A 16,303-nucleotide genomic window follows, 5' to 3' on the forward strand; every position below is an offset into this window, starting at 1 on the left:
ATTCTGTCTGATTCTGTCTTTCCCTTCACGTCTTCTACTTCTTTTCTTTTGATTTTCTGGATCTCTCTCTTCCCTTTTTGTCTCCTTTCTTCTTATGCTTCGTTTCTTTTATTTCTTTTTTGATGCCTCTTAGTCTCTTTGCTCCTTTTCTCTTCTCTTTTTACCTTTCTTGCTGGCGGCACCCTAGAAAAGGGGTTCGATCGAATGAAATAGGGAGAGAGGCGGTGGGGATATGATAGGGCAGAATCGAAGGGAGCTTGAGTTCTGGTTCGAGGATTTTTTTTTTGGATTTCTGTTCTCACTCTTGGCAGAAAGGAAAACAGAAAATGGGGAGATAGGAAGGGAAGGAAAGGAGATAGGGGAGAAGGTCGAACGAGGAGAGAGAACAAAGGAGATGGATCCTTCGACTATGATACCAAGTTGATGGAGGGCCGGTAGGGGAAGGGAAGAAATCCCTGAGATGCTCAGAATTGCAGGGGAGAGGGAGAGAAGTCGCACAAAGAAAGGGGGGGGGGGAGAAGAATCACACACACAACCTCAGGCTTTTAGACATTCAAACTCAATTCATCTTCTCAATCTGTTCTCTAATTGAACATTACATGCATTTTAATAGTAAAAGAAAACCAACATTAAAGGAAACCTACCCTAATTTTGAAACTCAAATTAATTGGAAACTAAATCCTAGTAGCTATCACCTACTTAAGTTATCAAAAATAAAAGATTGCATGAGAATAGAAATAAAATCCTAAAAGATCTTCCGGTTCAACTTTGTTTGGATACCCAGATGGGTTTGTATCGGTCCATGGGTGTGCATCTACATCACGAATGACAATTGGAATTTTATATTTGTCCAAAATTTCATCACAATAATCAGCCAATATCAACACCTTACAATTAAATCTGTAAAGCACAGGCCACAAAAAAAACCCCAGTACAATTGATATTCCCTACACAAGTCTCCATTGATGATGGAAATCTAGCAACATGAAAATGTAATGATCCGTTTCTTTTTAAATTGTTCTCAAGCAGGTATTCACCGCCACTTTGTCCTTTATGGTCTGATGGAATTTTTGAGGAGAAGGTTAGTTTTGTATTCTATTCAGTTTGATTCTTTTAGAGCCATACTCAGAGTTCAAATTTAGACTCATTTGAAGGCTTAGTATTTTGTATTCCACTTAACTTTGCGATATCATTTTGGCAGTTTTGATCGCCACTTTTCACCTGATGAGGTTTTGCAGTTGCTGGATCGATTCTACAACTTAGAGACACTGGTATGGAGCTTTTATGACTAGATTCAATTATCTTCAGCATATGTGCTTATTAGTAATCTTAATATTAAGGAAGATTGATACGGTTGAATTAACTGAACTTTCAAAAGTTGAAGCTGGCAGCAAGCACATCTGGTAAGGGCAGTGGCCTGTTGTTGCCACGTCCTGAGATTGAATCCCAGCTTTACTTAGGGGGAGGTTGAAAGTGGGATTTTCCTTGTAATGGCACAAAAGTTACAGTCCCCCTTCCCCAATAATAGAAAGAGAATTTTCAGAAGTTTGAAAATTGTTTTTAAGGATGGCAACATCTAGGGTTTGTCAAGTTTGCGGTCAACAAAAGCTAAATCTTATTAAATCAGCTTTGCCATGGACCCTGTCTATACTAAATAGGTTTGCACACCACCATATTCCTATATTTTGGCTTCAATTCCCTGGAGCCTGTTATTGACCTTTCCCAGCCCATGTGCTGAGTCTGCTGACTGGTTCTTGGAAAAACTTGGAAACACTGTTCTGGCGAAATTTCACTCATTTCAGTCCAAAAAATGCACTGTTTTGTCAAAATTTCGATCATCTCACTAATTTCGGCCATTAGCCCCCCAAAATGGCGAAATGGAAGAGTTTTTTAACCTTGGTTTATTCCAAGTACATGTTTTAAATGCTTCTATAACCTAGATGTTCCAAATAACTTGCTGATGATTTAGCTACATGGGCAATTGGTAGGCCTAATATGGTTTGATGTTCAACTATGACATTGTCATGTCATGTTGATACATTCATTTATATGAGATGTGTCTGTCTCATATAGTATCTTTCTAGCCCTTTTGTGAACTTGCATAGGCTTCTACATGTGCTGATTGGTTCACTTTAATCTTCTTTTATAAGCTGACTGGTACTTGGTTTGCTGTTACATAGCCCAGAAGGGATCCTACCTGTACAACCTGGTTGCCGAAACTTGCGTGGATTGTGTGATAATTCCCTGAAACCCCTTATTGCGCCAGGTTATATTTCAGAGAAATTTCTTTAGTTCTCTAATTGTTGGTTCAACTAAGGATTGCTTGGGGTTTAGAGGGTTATAGAATGGGAACTTTACTGTAAAATTTTCCGTTTGATCGGGGTTTGTATGGTAGAGATCTCTTATTTGCAAATACACCTGTTTCCACTGGTTTTATTTTCCCTGTCATGATGTTGAAGAAGACCCATGATGATAGTATTCTAAATATCACCATATCTCCTTGTTTTCCAAGAATATCCCTCCCTTCCTATTTTAATCTCTTTAGTCCTTATCTTTCATTCCAAGATTAACCCTGATCAATGAATTCTAATTCCTTTGCTATCCCTTCCCTTTTCATCTGCATTAGTAGCACTTTCAATTTCTGGTCATTACAGATTTGCCACTCCCCTTATAAACTTGGAGTTATTCACAGAAATTGCTGTCAAACTTAATATTTGAGTTGTTTAGCACTTGGTTGGGTCCATAAGTGATCCTAACAGGGTTTTTGGGACCCCGATTGCATCACGTACTCATAGAAAATCTCACCCTCAACATCATAGGGTGTAAGGTTGGACTCCTCTGATTCCAGGTGTTTGGAGCTCAAATTTGATGGTCCTTTTATGTTATTAATTTAGGCCCTTTTGGAGTGGTTATGGTCTTCAGGGGTCTACTATTCTAATTTATAGCATTGGTCCAATTAGTGCAGGTGATTCTGGGAGGGCTAGAACCTATTCGTGTTCTGGTTGGCTCATGCCAGGTGTCCCTGTCATTCAATTGTGAAGGGGGACTTCTCTTTGGTCTCTGCTGGATGCGACTGGATTCTTGAGAATCTAGGAGATAACGAGGACTCTTATTATCTGTGTCATTTCCTTCTGTTTTTTAACAGTGTCTCAATATTTGAGCTCTTTCTATTCTTTATTAATTTATTTTATGCTTCTCAATCAATTTTATCTATAAAAGAAAGATAATTTAATTCTTCTACTCTTCTAGATCTAACACCACCCCCTAAAACGTAAATAAAAAAGGAGAAGGTATCCTGGTCAGGGGTTCTGGTAAAGGAATCTATGGATTGGAATATAGTTCTGCCATGTGGCAGGTAGGATGGGCCAAATGTTTGTGGACACGTAGACCCTAAGATCCCCTCCTCACATTTCCAGATTTAATGCAAATGGACAACTAGTGGAACAAAACATTGAAAAATCCAGGACTATGGAGAGGTGCATGCCAATATATAGGAACTGAAATTTGACACGTGATCAATTCAGTCCGTTCCCTAGATATCCAACATTTGGGATTGTTCTCTTCCTCTATATTATTTCTGTTGATGCTTTATGCACCTATTGTTTCTTTCATAGCTTTTTCCTGGTAGCAGTTTTGTGGTGTACCTTTTGTTTTTTTCTTATTTATACATGAACGAATTTTCAAAGTCACCTAACTTGTTCTACTGTCTTCCATGTCAAAATCCAGAAACCAGACAATGAGGAGGGAGAGCTCTTGAATCAAGAAGAAGATTTTTCCTTACCACAAAGTTTCTTTGGCAAAGAAGACTCATAATCCGGAGCTTTTTGGTATATATACATGTTTCTCTTCAGCTTGTACAGCCTCTCCTCTGTGGTAGTAGTCAATATTTTTTGGATGCTGTTTTATTCATTTCAGTAGAATATTAGTCTGCTGGATGTCTATTTGAGTTGACTTTATGAAGCCTCGTCGAGAGGAAAAGAAATTAGATCTCAATGTACATAGGGTGTATCTAGGACACTTTCCTGGCCGTGATTTTGTCACGGATCTTGCTCAGAAGCAGGTGGTGTGGCACTAATGCTAAGGTATTTTTGCGTATACCTGTATTGTAGGCTGTAGCTGGTGAGAGCATTTTATTGCTTGATTAAACAGCTCCTTCACAACTGATAATAATGGTGGAATAACTGACTTCTTGAACTCTTTAGAATAAGAGTGGTGTTTTCATGGACTGCTGAACTGGAAATTGTGTAGTTGATGGCTGGGCTTGATGATCAAGACCATATGAGCATTGTAAACCATTGACTTGTCAAAGGACTATGTGGTCTGATCTTTCTCTGATCAACCCCGTCTTCGGACTTTTCTTCATTTGATTGTGTCACAGATAAAAGGATGGAATAGCAAGACTAGATGACCTGCCCCCCCAGCCTTTTGCCGAAATATTCTCTTATGGTTCACAGTTAACCTTTTGTATATGGAACTAAAGAATGCGCTTAACTATGATAAGCACCTGCCAGCGCCGGCGGGGGCAAGAGATCGAATGGACGGTTTTGGTGTAGATATAACCAAGTTTAGGGTCAGATGTGAGATTCACTACTATAGAAATGAGCATGATTTGGACACTGTAGGATATGAGCTTGATCTGGGCAAGAACAAGGGATGATGTTTGATGGGGTGGAGGGTCTGGACTCTGGATCTGTCATGCGGGTCCTCTACATGGCAGGAAATCTCTTGACAGAGCAAGGTCCTGAGCATGCCAGATTTCCAGATCCACTGGACTTTTGCATTTCGGTGCAGCTCTAGCAACTTTATCTGTCATTTGGCATGTTTGGTGGGGCAGAAATTTTTGTGGTGTGGCGGTGGATAGATTACAATTTTTGCCCATATACGTTACTGTGTCAAAATAGAGGGGAAAAAAATGTGCAAAAAAAAAAAAAGGAAGAGATTACATAGTCGGGCGGTTCGCATGACCAAGCCATGGTTTGATGCCTATTTTTCTATTTGGCTGAAATTTTGTGGTTAAGTAGACTCTAAGGTTTGTTGCCCATATGACGGGTTTTAGTTCAAATAAAGTTGGCAATTTGGCGAAACATATCATTGAAAAATCTAGAATTTGGCATGGGTGCAAGGGACTACGAATGGGGTGAATGGACATACATAAAGTTTCAGGGTTGTGTTCCCCAACAGATTCTTGTTCACTCTTCGGCTATCTAGACCATCCCTTGGATATCTATCAATTAAATTTACCATCTTTTCCATGTGGTGGAATTAAGTTCATGATTCGAGATACTTTTGCCAAAATATTTTAAATTGAAAAAAAATTCCCTGATTGACTGCAACTAAGGCTCTGTTTGGTTGCAAGAGGAATTTAAAGGGAAGAGAAATGAAATTTTCGTACTTAAAAAGGAAATGTTTATAGTCATTACACCATGTGATCCAATGAGATTGTATAAATTACTTAATTTTTTTAACCATATTTATTAATGATTCATTTTACATATTGTAGCAAATGTTTTTGGATGCAAAGTAAAATGAAATTTTATAATTAAATATGGAATGATTTGAAGTTCATGTCATAATCACGTGGGGTAATGATTACATATATTTCTTTTTTAAGTATAAAAATTTTACTTTCCTTCCCTTTAATTCCTCTTGCACCCAAACATAGCCTAAAGGTTTCCATGAGAGACAACATAGAAAAATTGCATAGGTCAACCATTATTTATGAATGTCTAAATGCCCCTAAAAAGGAAATGGGATCAGGTTCACATATGAGAACAATTGTGCATATCCTTGATTTGTGATTCAAAATCTATTAAATGAAGTGAGAAAATGGATTTCAAATCCACAAATCAAGAACATATGAGAACAACGTAAACCTGATCTGCTCTCCTCAAAAGGAAGCCACTCACGGTGGTCGTGACAAGTGACAACCAGCAATCTCTCACTCAAATTTTAGACTATCGAAAATATTATTTTCGAACACATTCCAGGAACTCATCTAACATTTTTTTCCTTTTATTATTATTATTAGAAGGATACTTCAATTTTTTATTGGTTTTTCAGAGAGAGAGAGAGAGAGAGAGAGAGAGAGAGAGAGAATTGTAAATATAAAATGCATGAATCTGTGGATTTGCTGACACTTTTGCGACGATGCATGCACGTTACGATGGGAATTTGTGGCCCCAAAAGAAACAAAGCAACATGGCACTTCAGGTTCAGGTTTACCTTCTTTGTCTGTTTCCTTCTGTATTTGCGGAAAAGAAAGAAAAAAATGAAAGCAAGCTTTAGCCACTTTGGGCTAATAAGATGCGTAAGGAACATGTGGGTCTTCCACCGATGCCAATTGAGTTGATCCTTCAAGCACGCACACACTTCCATGACGGAATCGGTCAGTCTTAATATATTCCGATTCAGTCGGCTATTTGATCAAACATCTTCAGCTTTATGAGCACCACACATACACAGAGAGAGAGAGAGAGAGAGAGAGAGAGAGAGAGTAAATATCGTGCCCCTACCACGTTGCCTTTTTTTTCTTTCTTAATCCAGCCTGGGGCCTGGACCACCACCTCAATATGTCTCGACATCCTCAAGACTTTGTACTTTTTGACATATCCTCTGTTAACAAATCTAATATAATGTCCTAATTATGCCAAAGATGGAATGAAAACAAGCAGATATGCTACATAAATTCAACGTATGGATTCAAGTTTAAGAATAAAACAAATGGAATTTTTTTTGGTTGTAAATCAACATTGGTGATTCTTTTCACGAGACGTGAGACGGTCATTCTGAGTTTTTTGTATCCAGCACCTGCCCTTTTGACCTTTTCTCATTCCTATCAAGGGTCCGTAGGCATTGAAACCTTATTTCAATGAAAAATATTGAGAATGACATAATGGTAAACAAATTTCAAATTAATATTCTTTAAAAACCCCATTTAAACCTTGAGTTAAATAATTTTTAAGAGTAAAAACAGAGCATCAAAAGAAAGTTGCAACCACATTTTTTACAACATAAAATTATAGCTTGCATTAACCCTGTGCTATGAATTAAGATACCATAAAAGGAGTGCACAAATCAAACTTGAGCCATCACCTGTATCTTGTTAGATTTTGTAGTTTTGCGTGGTTTGATCAATTGTCAATTTAACGTTTTTACACTACGAGCACAGGCAACAGAGGTAAACCCTGAAAAGACAAATAAGAACCACATTGGCTATCAAAATAGTTTGATAAGGATTTAATTTTCTTGTGGACATCTCTTAAGATGTCAAATAGTTTGTAAACTTGTTCTTTTGCCCTTTTGGTTAACACTTTCTTTTTGTGAGGATAAAACAAAGTTCACAGGTATGTACTTCAAAAGAGTTCCAAGACGATGAAAACTGTTGAAAATGATATTATAATAAGTTATTTTCAAATAATTTTGAAAACCCTTTTATCCCTGATTTAAAAACTGTTGAAAACAAGACAAGGGGCATAACAAAAGAAAGTGCATGTTCTATATACACAAAGTTGTCATTCAGATAATGCCATAAACAAATTAGAATACAGTTAAATTTAAAGGTATAGATGGCAATGAACCATTTTTCCTAGAACCATTTCCATAGAGAAAGAAAAGAATATCCCTTTCTCCTTCCTTTCCAGAAAGTCTGAAATAAAAGCCGAGAGGAAAAAGGGTAGGGAGCATAAAATCCAACAAGAGACAAGAATGCAATCTAGCAATTATTATAGAATAAGAATAAGAAAAGTAAACAGAAGATATCCAGGGACGTATGGATAAAAAGTACACAACAACCCTGAGTAGAACAGAAGAAGAAGGAAAAAAAAAAAAACATGAAAAGATTAACCACTGCATCCTGCCTTCCCAAAATATACCCAAAATTCCATAAAAGAATGCATCTCTTTTATCTCCTTGTCATTATGAGAGAAGAATGACACAAGATGAATGATACGGGGAAATGGGAAGGTAATGAGAAAGGAAAATTTTAAATCAAGCCAAATGAACTAACTAATCTCGAGGCTATAAAGAAAGCCCATGACATAATATCAGCTACTACAGTGAGTCCTCTGCTTCATCCCCACAACCCCCAAGAAGAAAAGCAAAAAATGCTCTGCTTGCAAGTCGACTTTGAAATCCATGAACGCCATACCTGACATCAGCTTACGACATGCAAAAATTTGAAGGTCTCCTCAATGCTGCAGAAGCCATTCAAATTAAACTTTAGCCTTCTTTCAAACCAGGAAAAAGGGGTTCTGATAAAAGAGTAGAATAACAGCAGAGAGAGAGAGATCAAATGGCGCTTACCTCAGGTTCCGCAGCTTTGGTCTCCTCAAACTTAATCCCCTCCTCACCTGCAAAAAAAATTGTTTTCCATTTAGGTATATAGCCATTGCAGGTATTCCATTTAACAGTTATTGCCCTAGCAGGAATCTAGTTGTCCTCTGTTGAAGCAACAAAGGAACCCAAATGCAATAATAACAGTGTATTAAGTAAATGATAAACAAAGGTCCACAGCCTGACATTGACGGTACACCCACCAAACTGTCATTGAAGGTTGGAACAAATGCAACATTGATGCAATGCTATAAAGAGTGTTGAACCGAACAATCAGATCAAGGCCAACTGTTGGCACGGGCAACCAAATCATTCTGACATCAGAATATACTGTCCCAGAATGATCCAATATCTGATCAATTTCTTAAAAGCTTTGTGTTAGTGCACTTGCATCTGCCTAGCAGGTACACCTCACGTTCCTGCTCTTTGATACAAATTTGTTCATAGATCAAAACACAAGGAAAACATAATGAACTTTCACAACTTAACAGCAGTACCTCCATCTTCAGGCAGGTCAGAGGTCCACAAAGTAAGGTTGTCCCTCAACAGCTGCATGATCAAGGTGCTATCCTTGTATGACTCCTCACTCAAGGTGTCCAATTCTGCAATAGCTTCGTCAAACGCTTGTTTTGCCAAATGGCAGGCCCTAAGAATTATTAAGAGGTCACAAAGTTCATCAGATAATTAGATGAAAAATATGATAAAAAAAAAAATTTTATGGCTCCAAATTCTCTTGATAGAAGGGACCAACAAAATTGGACCTACCTCTCAGGGGAATTCAGAATCTCATAGTAGAAGACAGAGAAGTTTAGGGCAAGACCTAAGCGGATTGGATGAGTTGGGGGAAGATCTGTATTTGCAGTGGCAGAAGCAGCCTAATACAAAAAGAAATTATAAGATCATGCAAGGTATATGCCCAAGAATAAAATGCTTCTGAATCTAAGCCAATATCAGAGGCAGAGAAGCTTGCCTGGTAGCCCTTCAATGATTGATCCGCGGCTTCTTTTCTTTCTTGGTCAGTCTTAAACTCAGCAAGATAACGGTAATAGTCTCCCTTCCTGCAATTATTTTGCAATGGAACAGAACAACAATAAGAACTTTATAGTAATTTTTACTTCAAATAGAAAAACTTTATTTCTGGATAATGCATGACATATAGTATACAGCCCAGTGGCTGTTAGACAAATTAGGTAATTCACATGGTATCCCACAGAAGTTTGTAAACCTGAGAGAACACTTAATGCAGCATAGAAGAATCAAGAGGAGGACCTGGTTTGGTCCTATGATGGCTCACTTCTTGAGTCTTTAGGAATTTAGTCCAGTCCTGGTTGTTTCAGTTGTTTTTACACTTTGTTTGATGTTTGATTGCTAGTAGTGTTGGAAGGAATTAGGTCCGTGTCTTCGAGCTTGAAATTTGAAAGTTACGATATTCTAGGAGACCTCCAAAAGCTGGTCAAATGGGTCCCTAAAGTCGAAAACCAAAGTTTATCAGAAGCTTGGTCTAAAATTCCCGAAAAATTAGCCTTTTCTGATTACATCGGAAATAATCCAGCAAAAGGGGGATTATTCAGAGTGGGCTCAATGGACAACAGGGACGGAATAGCTGTTGGATGGTTAGGACATCCTGTCTTTCGAGATAAAGAAGGAAGGTCCAATATTGAAATCATTTCAAAGGTTTTCCCTGATTTCGTCCATGTCAACAACTTTTTTAGAACAGGTCCAAGTCAAATAGCAATGATTTCCTTTTGGATTTGTTGAAACTTGTTCAAATCAGATCCTTTCGATTTCTATATCGAAGATATGTTTACGAAGTATAATAACCAGACCCTTAATAGTTACAGACAGGTCTATAACATAGAAAGGTGGAATGTCCATGACGTATACGTGTGGGATGAACCAAAGCCTCATTGAATTTCGACTGGAAGACGGAAAGCTAACTATTGAGACTTTGGGTTATCAGGACACATGCTTTTTGAAATGGTTCATGCATGTTTCTTGCAAGGCTTGGTTATTTTGGAATGTACCAATTGTGCCCAAAACGACGTTAATAAAGAAAAAAGAACCACTGGGGTCTCAATTTTTATTTTTGTTTTTAACTTTAGTTTAGGATTTGGCCCAGGCTAGTCCAAATCAGCCCCTGATTCCCACTCCATAAATAGATGTAAATGCATATAGGACCTCCACCTGATTTAATGAAACCAGAGATCTCAGTTTTTCAACTGTGTTTTGCAGTGGATTCAGTATCCATTGGAGTGGATTTCTCAGGTTAATCTTGGTGGATTCCAATGGGGTTTCAAGTGGATTCTTAGACTGTTTATCTTATCTTCTCTCTTCTACTATCATCTTTGACAACAGATCAGATTTCTCTATTCTTTATACACCTACGGCACCCTGTTTTTTGCCGAAGTTCTGGTGGTGATGCAGGTCGATCGTTGGATCTGCAACTGATGGGCTCACTTAAGGATTGGAGGAAGAAAATTCTAATCCGAAGCCTATATTTGGAGATCAGATCTAACGGTGTGATGTCAAGAGATTAAATATCAGACCTGAATAATTGATTTTCAGAATAAACTAATATATAGAACATTCAAAATATAGAAGTAATAACAGATAGAATTTGCCAGCTGCCTAAATATGAAGGGAACAACCATGCAAGAGAGAGAAAACAGAAAATAAGGAAGAAGCTGCGATAGAGGTGAGAGAAACACCAGCTAAATTGGCAATAAATAATACTCAAAACCAAAATTAATTCATTTCATTCTTTCAATCTCCATACAGTCACAATCGTAAGGTAACATATATAGAAACCCAAAACCGAAAATAGACTCCATTAAGGATTCTTATCCTAATATTTTTTAACTTAGTAGACTCCAACTATAATAAATAACCGTATCACCTATTCACCTACCAAAGTAACCACTATCGACATTAGCATTGGGTCCACTAAAATAAAATATTAATTTGTGTACCCCCCTTAATCCCTCACTTTTGGGCCTTATAATTCAAACCAATACAGTAAATAAACCCAAAAATTAAAAGTCCATACCCCATAGATAATAAAATATAACATTTCTGGACTGGGCCTGCATTACGTTGCTTTCAACTTCGGATATCTCACAAAAATACTACTAAGTAAGTCTCAAATTTACCATACTAGTTTCTAAAAATATGTCCTCTGGGTTTCTGATTTTCTCTAATGAGCATTATTAGATAGTCTTCAGAACATCTGCTCTATTCTCCTAGTTGCACTAGGAGTTGACTGCGCAGGCCACACTAGCTCTCTGTTTCCTAAAACATTTTGCAAGTATATTTTACTGTTGAGGAGGACCCTCGAACACAAAAGCAGGCTTATCTGATATCTCTTCTGCAAGTTATTGAATCTCTCTAAGCTGCTCTTTTTCTCTGTTTTGGTTATCCTTGTCCCGTTAATCAGTTCTGATTTTTCTATTTTGGAAGTGTTTGCCATAACCAACAGGAACAAAAGTAACTGTAACAAAATATTCAGGAAACACAACTCACATCTTGTAGTAGAAAACGGTTGATTCTCCAGAGCTTGAAGAAGGGATCAGGTGCTTATCTATGATAGTCAAGATGTCATGGCAGATCTTAGAAAGCTCCTCCTCTACATTGTGCCGATAACCATTGATCAGTTTCACATTATGCTCATTTCCTTTGGACTCTTCTTTCTGCTCAATAGAAGACATAATTCGCCAGGAAGCTCGGCGTGCTCCAATGACATTTTTGTAACCAACAGAGAGAAGGTTCCTTTCCTCTACAGTCAGCTCAAGATCAAGTTTAGCAACTTTCTTCATACTTTCTACCATTTCTGTGCCATCAAACATAAGAGGTGATCAACATGAATCAAAGGATGGAAATTGGAGTCTGAATTTAGTTAAGATGCTTTCTTTTTGGGGGAGAGGAGTGTAGGGATAAAGTGAATAGAGAAGCTCATCTATATAACATTGATGCTTCAGTACATTGCAGGTATACTATGTTACTCATTGGTAGCCCCTGTTTCTAATCTATTACTATCCAAATGAAGCAATTGGTCTACGTCCCCATGACCAATAGGTGAATATAAATGCAAGAGAATGAGAAAGCACATAAGCATAATTTGCATCCTATATAAGAGATATTTACTTAATAGAGATGGGGAATAACTAAATACTCACTTGTAGGACATTTGATGTGTCATGCATGGGCAGGTGTCAGCCCCCATACGTGTTCTTATGACTTTGTAGAGACGTATTTTTGGTAAACAGTCGCCCACGTATGGTCAAATTCCTTTTTTAGTCATTCAAATATTAGGTGGCTAAGAGTGACGGTGACAATCAATACTACGATTCTTACGTCTATGATTACTAAATATAGTTGGAATAGCAATTGATTCTATGGTTGTTACATCTACGATACTAAATATAATTGGGATAATCACATTGATACATTAGGAAATAGGGAAAGCCACATATATCTAAGGGTTTCAACCCCACGACATAGAATGAAAAGGAAATAAACATTAAGAAAGAATTTAAAGAGTATCAGCTGAACCAGTCCACGAATCTAGTCCAACTATCAATGAACTCTTAGGATCTTTTGTGGAATGGGGGGTTGTAATTCTCTTTGCTTCCATTTAAGTAAGTCGCGAAAGGAAAAAAAATCAAGGGCCCGACTATATACAATGGCTACCTGATCAGTGTCCAAAAATCTATATCTGGCAGGTACCTCCGTCCATGATGCATGGAAGGATTGGGGTGACAGATTGGAACATACAACAGTAGCCCAGGCTTAGTGTGAATGATCTCATTGCAGGGCTTGACCAGTCATGTTCATCTCAATAAGAAAACAGCAGCTGATAGCTAGCTCAGATATCATGATGGTTGCAAGTTTTATCTTCAATCTCAAGTGCAAAACAAAAATGTTTTCAGTGAAAAAGGGAAACATAAGATAGTTCCAAGAAACCCAGCAAAGGTAAAAAGTAACAAGCAACAAACCACGGCTAGTGCAGTGGCTAATCTATAGCATCAGCATTATTTACCAACTTTTGTATGGATGCATGAGAATGCGCACAGTGATGATGCAATGATTATGTCCGTTTTTAAAGAAATATTGAGATCTATAAGGGAAATCTATCCGGTGCACATATAGAACATCATAAACACGAAAACAAAAAAGACGTGCAACTCAAAAAATACATAAAAGACCATGAATATACGCCAATATTTTTTCAACTGCATATCCACGTCAATGCAGAATCTTCCACAGTCTAATGCATCTCACATTTCACCTAGATTACCAAACAAAACTTTCCCGAGTTCGAGCGGCAATGTGAAAACAAATAATTAGAAAATCATAACAATTTGGCGGAAATGGATATATGAACACGATCTCCACCAGGAACCAGAGAAACTGCTTCCACAAAAAAACAGAACAAAGAACGTAAACCTAAGCTAAACAGTACACAACATTTTTCTCTGCTACATTTCCTGAGAATGTTATGAAACAAAACTGAGCCACCAGAAGCTAGATCGAGCACTAAAGAAGAAAGGGCATGAATTCAATGACCAAAATAATAAACCTACAAAACTGAATCAATACGAAACCCTAGGAGTTCGGGATCTGAGCAACATTGTACAAAACTGCAACAGATCAAGATCCGAAAACACCACATAAGAATCAGTTATGTGATCTATATGAATATGAGGTAGCAAAATGCTAATACGAGAATAAAAAAGAAATCGATAATAGGCGGCTCAAACAAGAGCAACGCCGATCAAGAGCTCACCATCGTATCGCTCAGCCTGCTCGGCGAGCTTCGCCATATAAACATGGCTCTCTCTTTCCTTCTCCGTCGACATTTTAGAGATCAAAGAAGAGAGACAAACGAGAGAAAGTTGCAGAGGAGAAGAAACAGAATGAATATTTTGAGAGAGAAAAAGATCGAAAATGGAATTAATGGATGGAAAAGAAGTCGAAAGGTTCGAATGTGAAATGGGGTTTATATGGTAGTTCAAGTAGTTAGCATTCACATAAATAAGGGAACGCATAATAGATCTTGACCATAGATGTTGAGAATAGAAAGATAACTGCCCCGATTTGTTATAAAAAGTGTTCGAGTTTTAAGCGAATGCGTCGTAGCCCTTGAAGCTGTATTGTGATGTGATTGTCTTTTACAACGCGAGGATCTTATGAAGGCTTCCTTCTCCCGCCAAAGAAAATCGGGCCCTTTTGAACTTGACTCGGATGTCCGGTTCGGCTGTGGCCAAACAAACTATCCGAACCGATTAAGATTGCAGCTCGGACCAGGCTGGTACCAACCTGACACCATCATCCCTAGCCAAGACAGCGCAGCCCACCCATGACACAGCTAACGCAATTTCTACGCAAAAACACCAATTTGTTGGTGAATGGGAATATATTGGAAGAACCTCAAGGGGAAAGTTTTCTTTCACGGTGAGGGGAAGGAAGAATCCATTCAGTCATTTTTTTTTTTTGGGAGAGAGATAGATATGCTAGTGAGTTTCCTTAGAATCTTGCGTGCTAGCGGGATTTTAGCCGTAAGATGTGATGAACTTAACTAAAACCATTGGATGGAAAAAAAATCTCTAAACCTTCAATGTACGTTGTTACACCTTGTTTTTACTTTTCCTCTGCCTCTCTCCCTTCCCTTGCAATTGCTTGGACCTGACATCCCTCTCTCTCTGGCACTTTTGCTCCGCTCAACCCCTTTTGCCTTGATACCTACAACAGCCCCTTTGCCACTGCATCCACCTCCAACAATGTTAAAGTATCACTTCCCCCTCCAACAATGTTGAAGTGTTTTATATCTCATAAAAAATAAATCCTAACCATAGACTGACAGTTGCAACCTCAACAAAGAAGAATCTTGAATCTCGTAATCGATGTATCAAGCAAGACAGAGATTCCTTCCATTTATTTGTAGGATAGTTCTTCTGCATGAGGTTTTTTCTCTAGTTTTTTGTAAAGAAAGTGAAAGGAGAAGGGACTAGGTGTTGTAACCCGGCAGTCACTAAGAGGGGGGGTGAATCAGTGAGTCCAATTCCGATCCCCAAAAACCTGTCCGATATCTGGTCAAGAAAAACCTGATATACCTGTCCCTTTTTGCACACAGTCCTATGCACACTCAGCCTCTCATAAGCACTTCCAAGTGTGCACACCCATTCCACATTCCACGCACTTCAATATAAAATGCAAACCACAAGCACCCACAACATAGGGTTTTTACGAGATTCAGTAATTTGCCTACATCCTCAGAGTAGTGCCTATAAAGGCTTCATACCTATTCAATACACTACTTTTGACTGCACCTACAGTCGGGAGCACCCACACCCAATTTTCTCAAACCGAAGCTGAGATGGCACTCACAGTGCTGATACAATGTGTAGCACCCACTACACAGGAGCACCCACTCCCAATGCTTAGTACCCACTAAGCACTCAAGAAATAATATAATTAAATTAAACTTCTATCAATGCCCTATAGTCAAGCTCTACTTAGCATATACATCCACAACTAGCTAGCATACTTACAGTTCATCCACAACCAACCTAGCATATATACATTCATCAACAACTAACCCTAACATACATACATGCATATAATGTAAATCAAAAGTTAGAAAATCTCACAACCGATTGTCTGGGATGACTGAAAACTTGTATTGACAAGTTTGATACTTACACATTCTCTCTCATTGGCTTCTTGCTCTTCAAAGCAAACACATCCTTACTTTCTTCTCTTCCTCCTTGGCATTGAGTTAATGTATCATTAACACACCTCAATCATCTCTTTTACCTCATTTAATGGCCTAAGAACATTTATCATCAAGTATTCATGTTCATTCAAGGACCAACAAAGAGGGAGAAATTTCTCCTGTCAAAACCATAGCCTTCTTTCACTCAAAACTCATTTTTCTTGCTTCCATAGTGTAGGGCTTGAAAAAACGAAAATCTTC

At 38.1% G+C, this 16,303-nt stretch overlaps 2 protein-coding genes across 6 annotated transcripts in view; one reads left to right on the plus strand and one right to left on the minus strand.

Moving 5' to 3' along the window:
- Nucleotides 1–4,221, plus strand: part of LOC122076142 — a 7,105-nt gene extending 2,884 nt beyond the window's left edge. For 4 of the 5 annotated variants that reach the window (XM_042641448.1, XM_042641446.1, XM_042641445.1 and 1 more), the window contains 3 exons: nt 1,030–1,081; nt 1,202–1,271; nt 3,727–4,221. In XM_042641448.1, coding sequence (XP_042497382.1) covers nt 1,030–1,081; nt 1,202–1,271; nt 3,727–3,813 — 209 coding nt within the window. In that variant the 3' untranslated portion in view covers nt 3,814–4,221. Of the gene's footprint in view, nt 1–1,029; nt 1,082–1,201; nt 1,272–2,180; nt 2,267–3,726 lie in introns of all 5 variants that reach the window. The other variant, XM_042641449.1, reaches the window with a different exon arrangement.
- Nucleotides 4,222–7,697: 3,476 nt separating this feature from the next.
- Nucleotides 7,698–14,306, minus strand: LOC122076141 (14-3-3-like protein GF14 iota). Its single transcript, XM_042641444.1, has 7 exons — nt 14,114–14,306; nt 11,851–12,157; nt 9,302–9,389; nt 9,097–9,206; nt 8,829–8,977; nt 8,302–8,348; nt 7,698–8,192 (listed from the first exon to the last, which is right to left on the minus strand). Exons 1-7 carry the CDS (start codon nt 14,184–14,186, stop codon nt 8,187–8,189), a joined length of 780 nt encoding a protein of 259 aa, XP_042497378.1. The 5' UTR covers nt 14,187–14,306; the 3' UTR covers nt 7,698–8,186.
- Between the last annotated feature and the right edge of the window lie 1,997 nt (nt 14,307–16,303).

This window comes from Macadamia integrifolia, chromosome 4, assembly GCF_013358625.1.
Source record: "Macadamia integrifolia cultivar HAES 741 chromosome 4, SCU_Mint_v3, whole genome shotgun sequence".
In the NCBI taxonomy this organism is placed as follows: domain Eukaryota; kingdom Viridiplantae; phylum Streptophyta; class Magnoliopsida; order Proteales; family Proteaceae; genus Macadamia; species Macadamia integrifolia.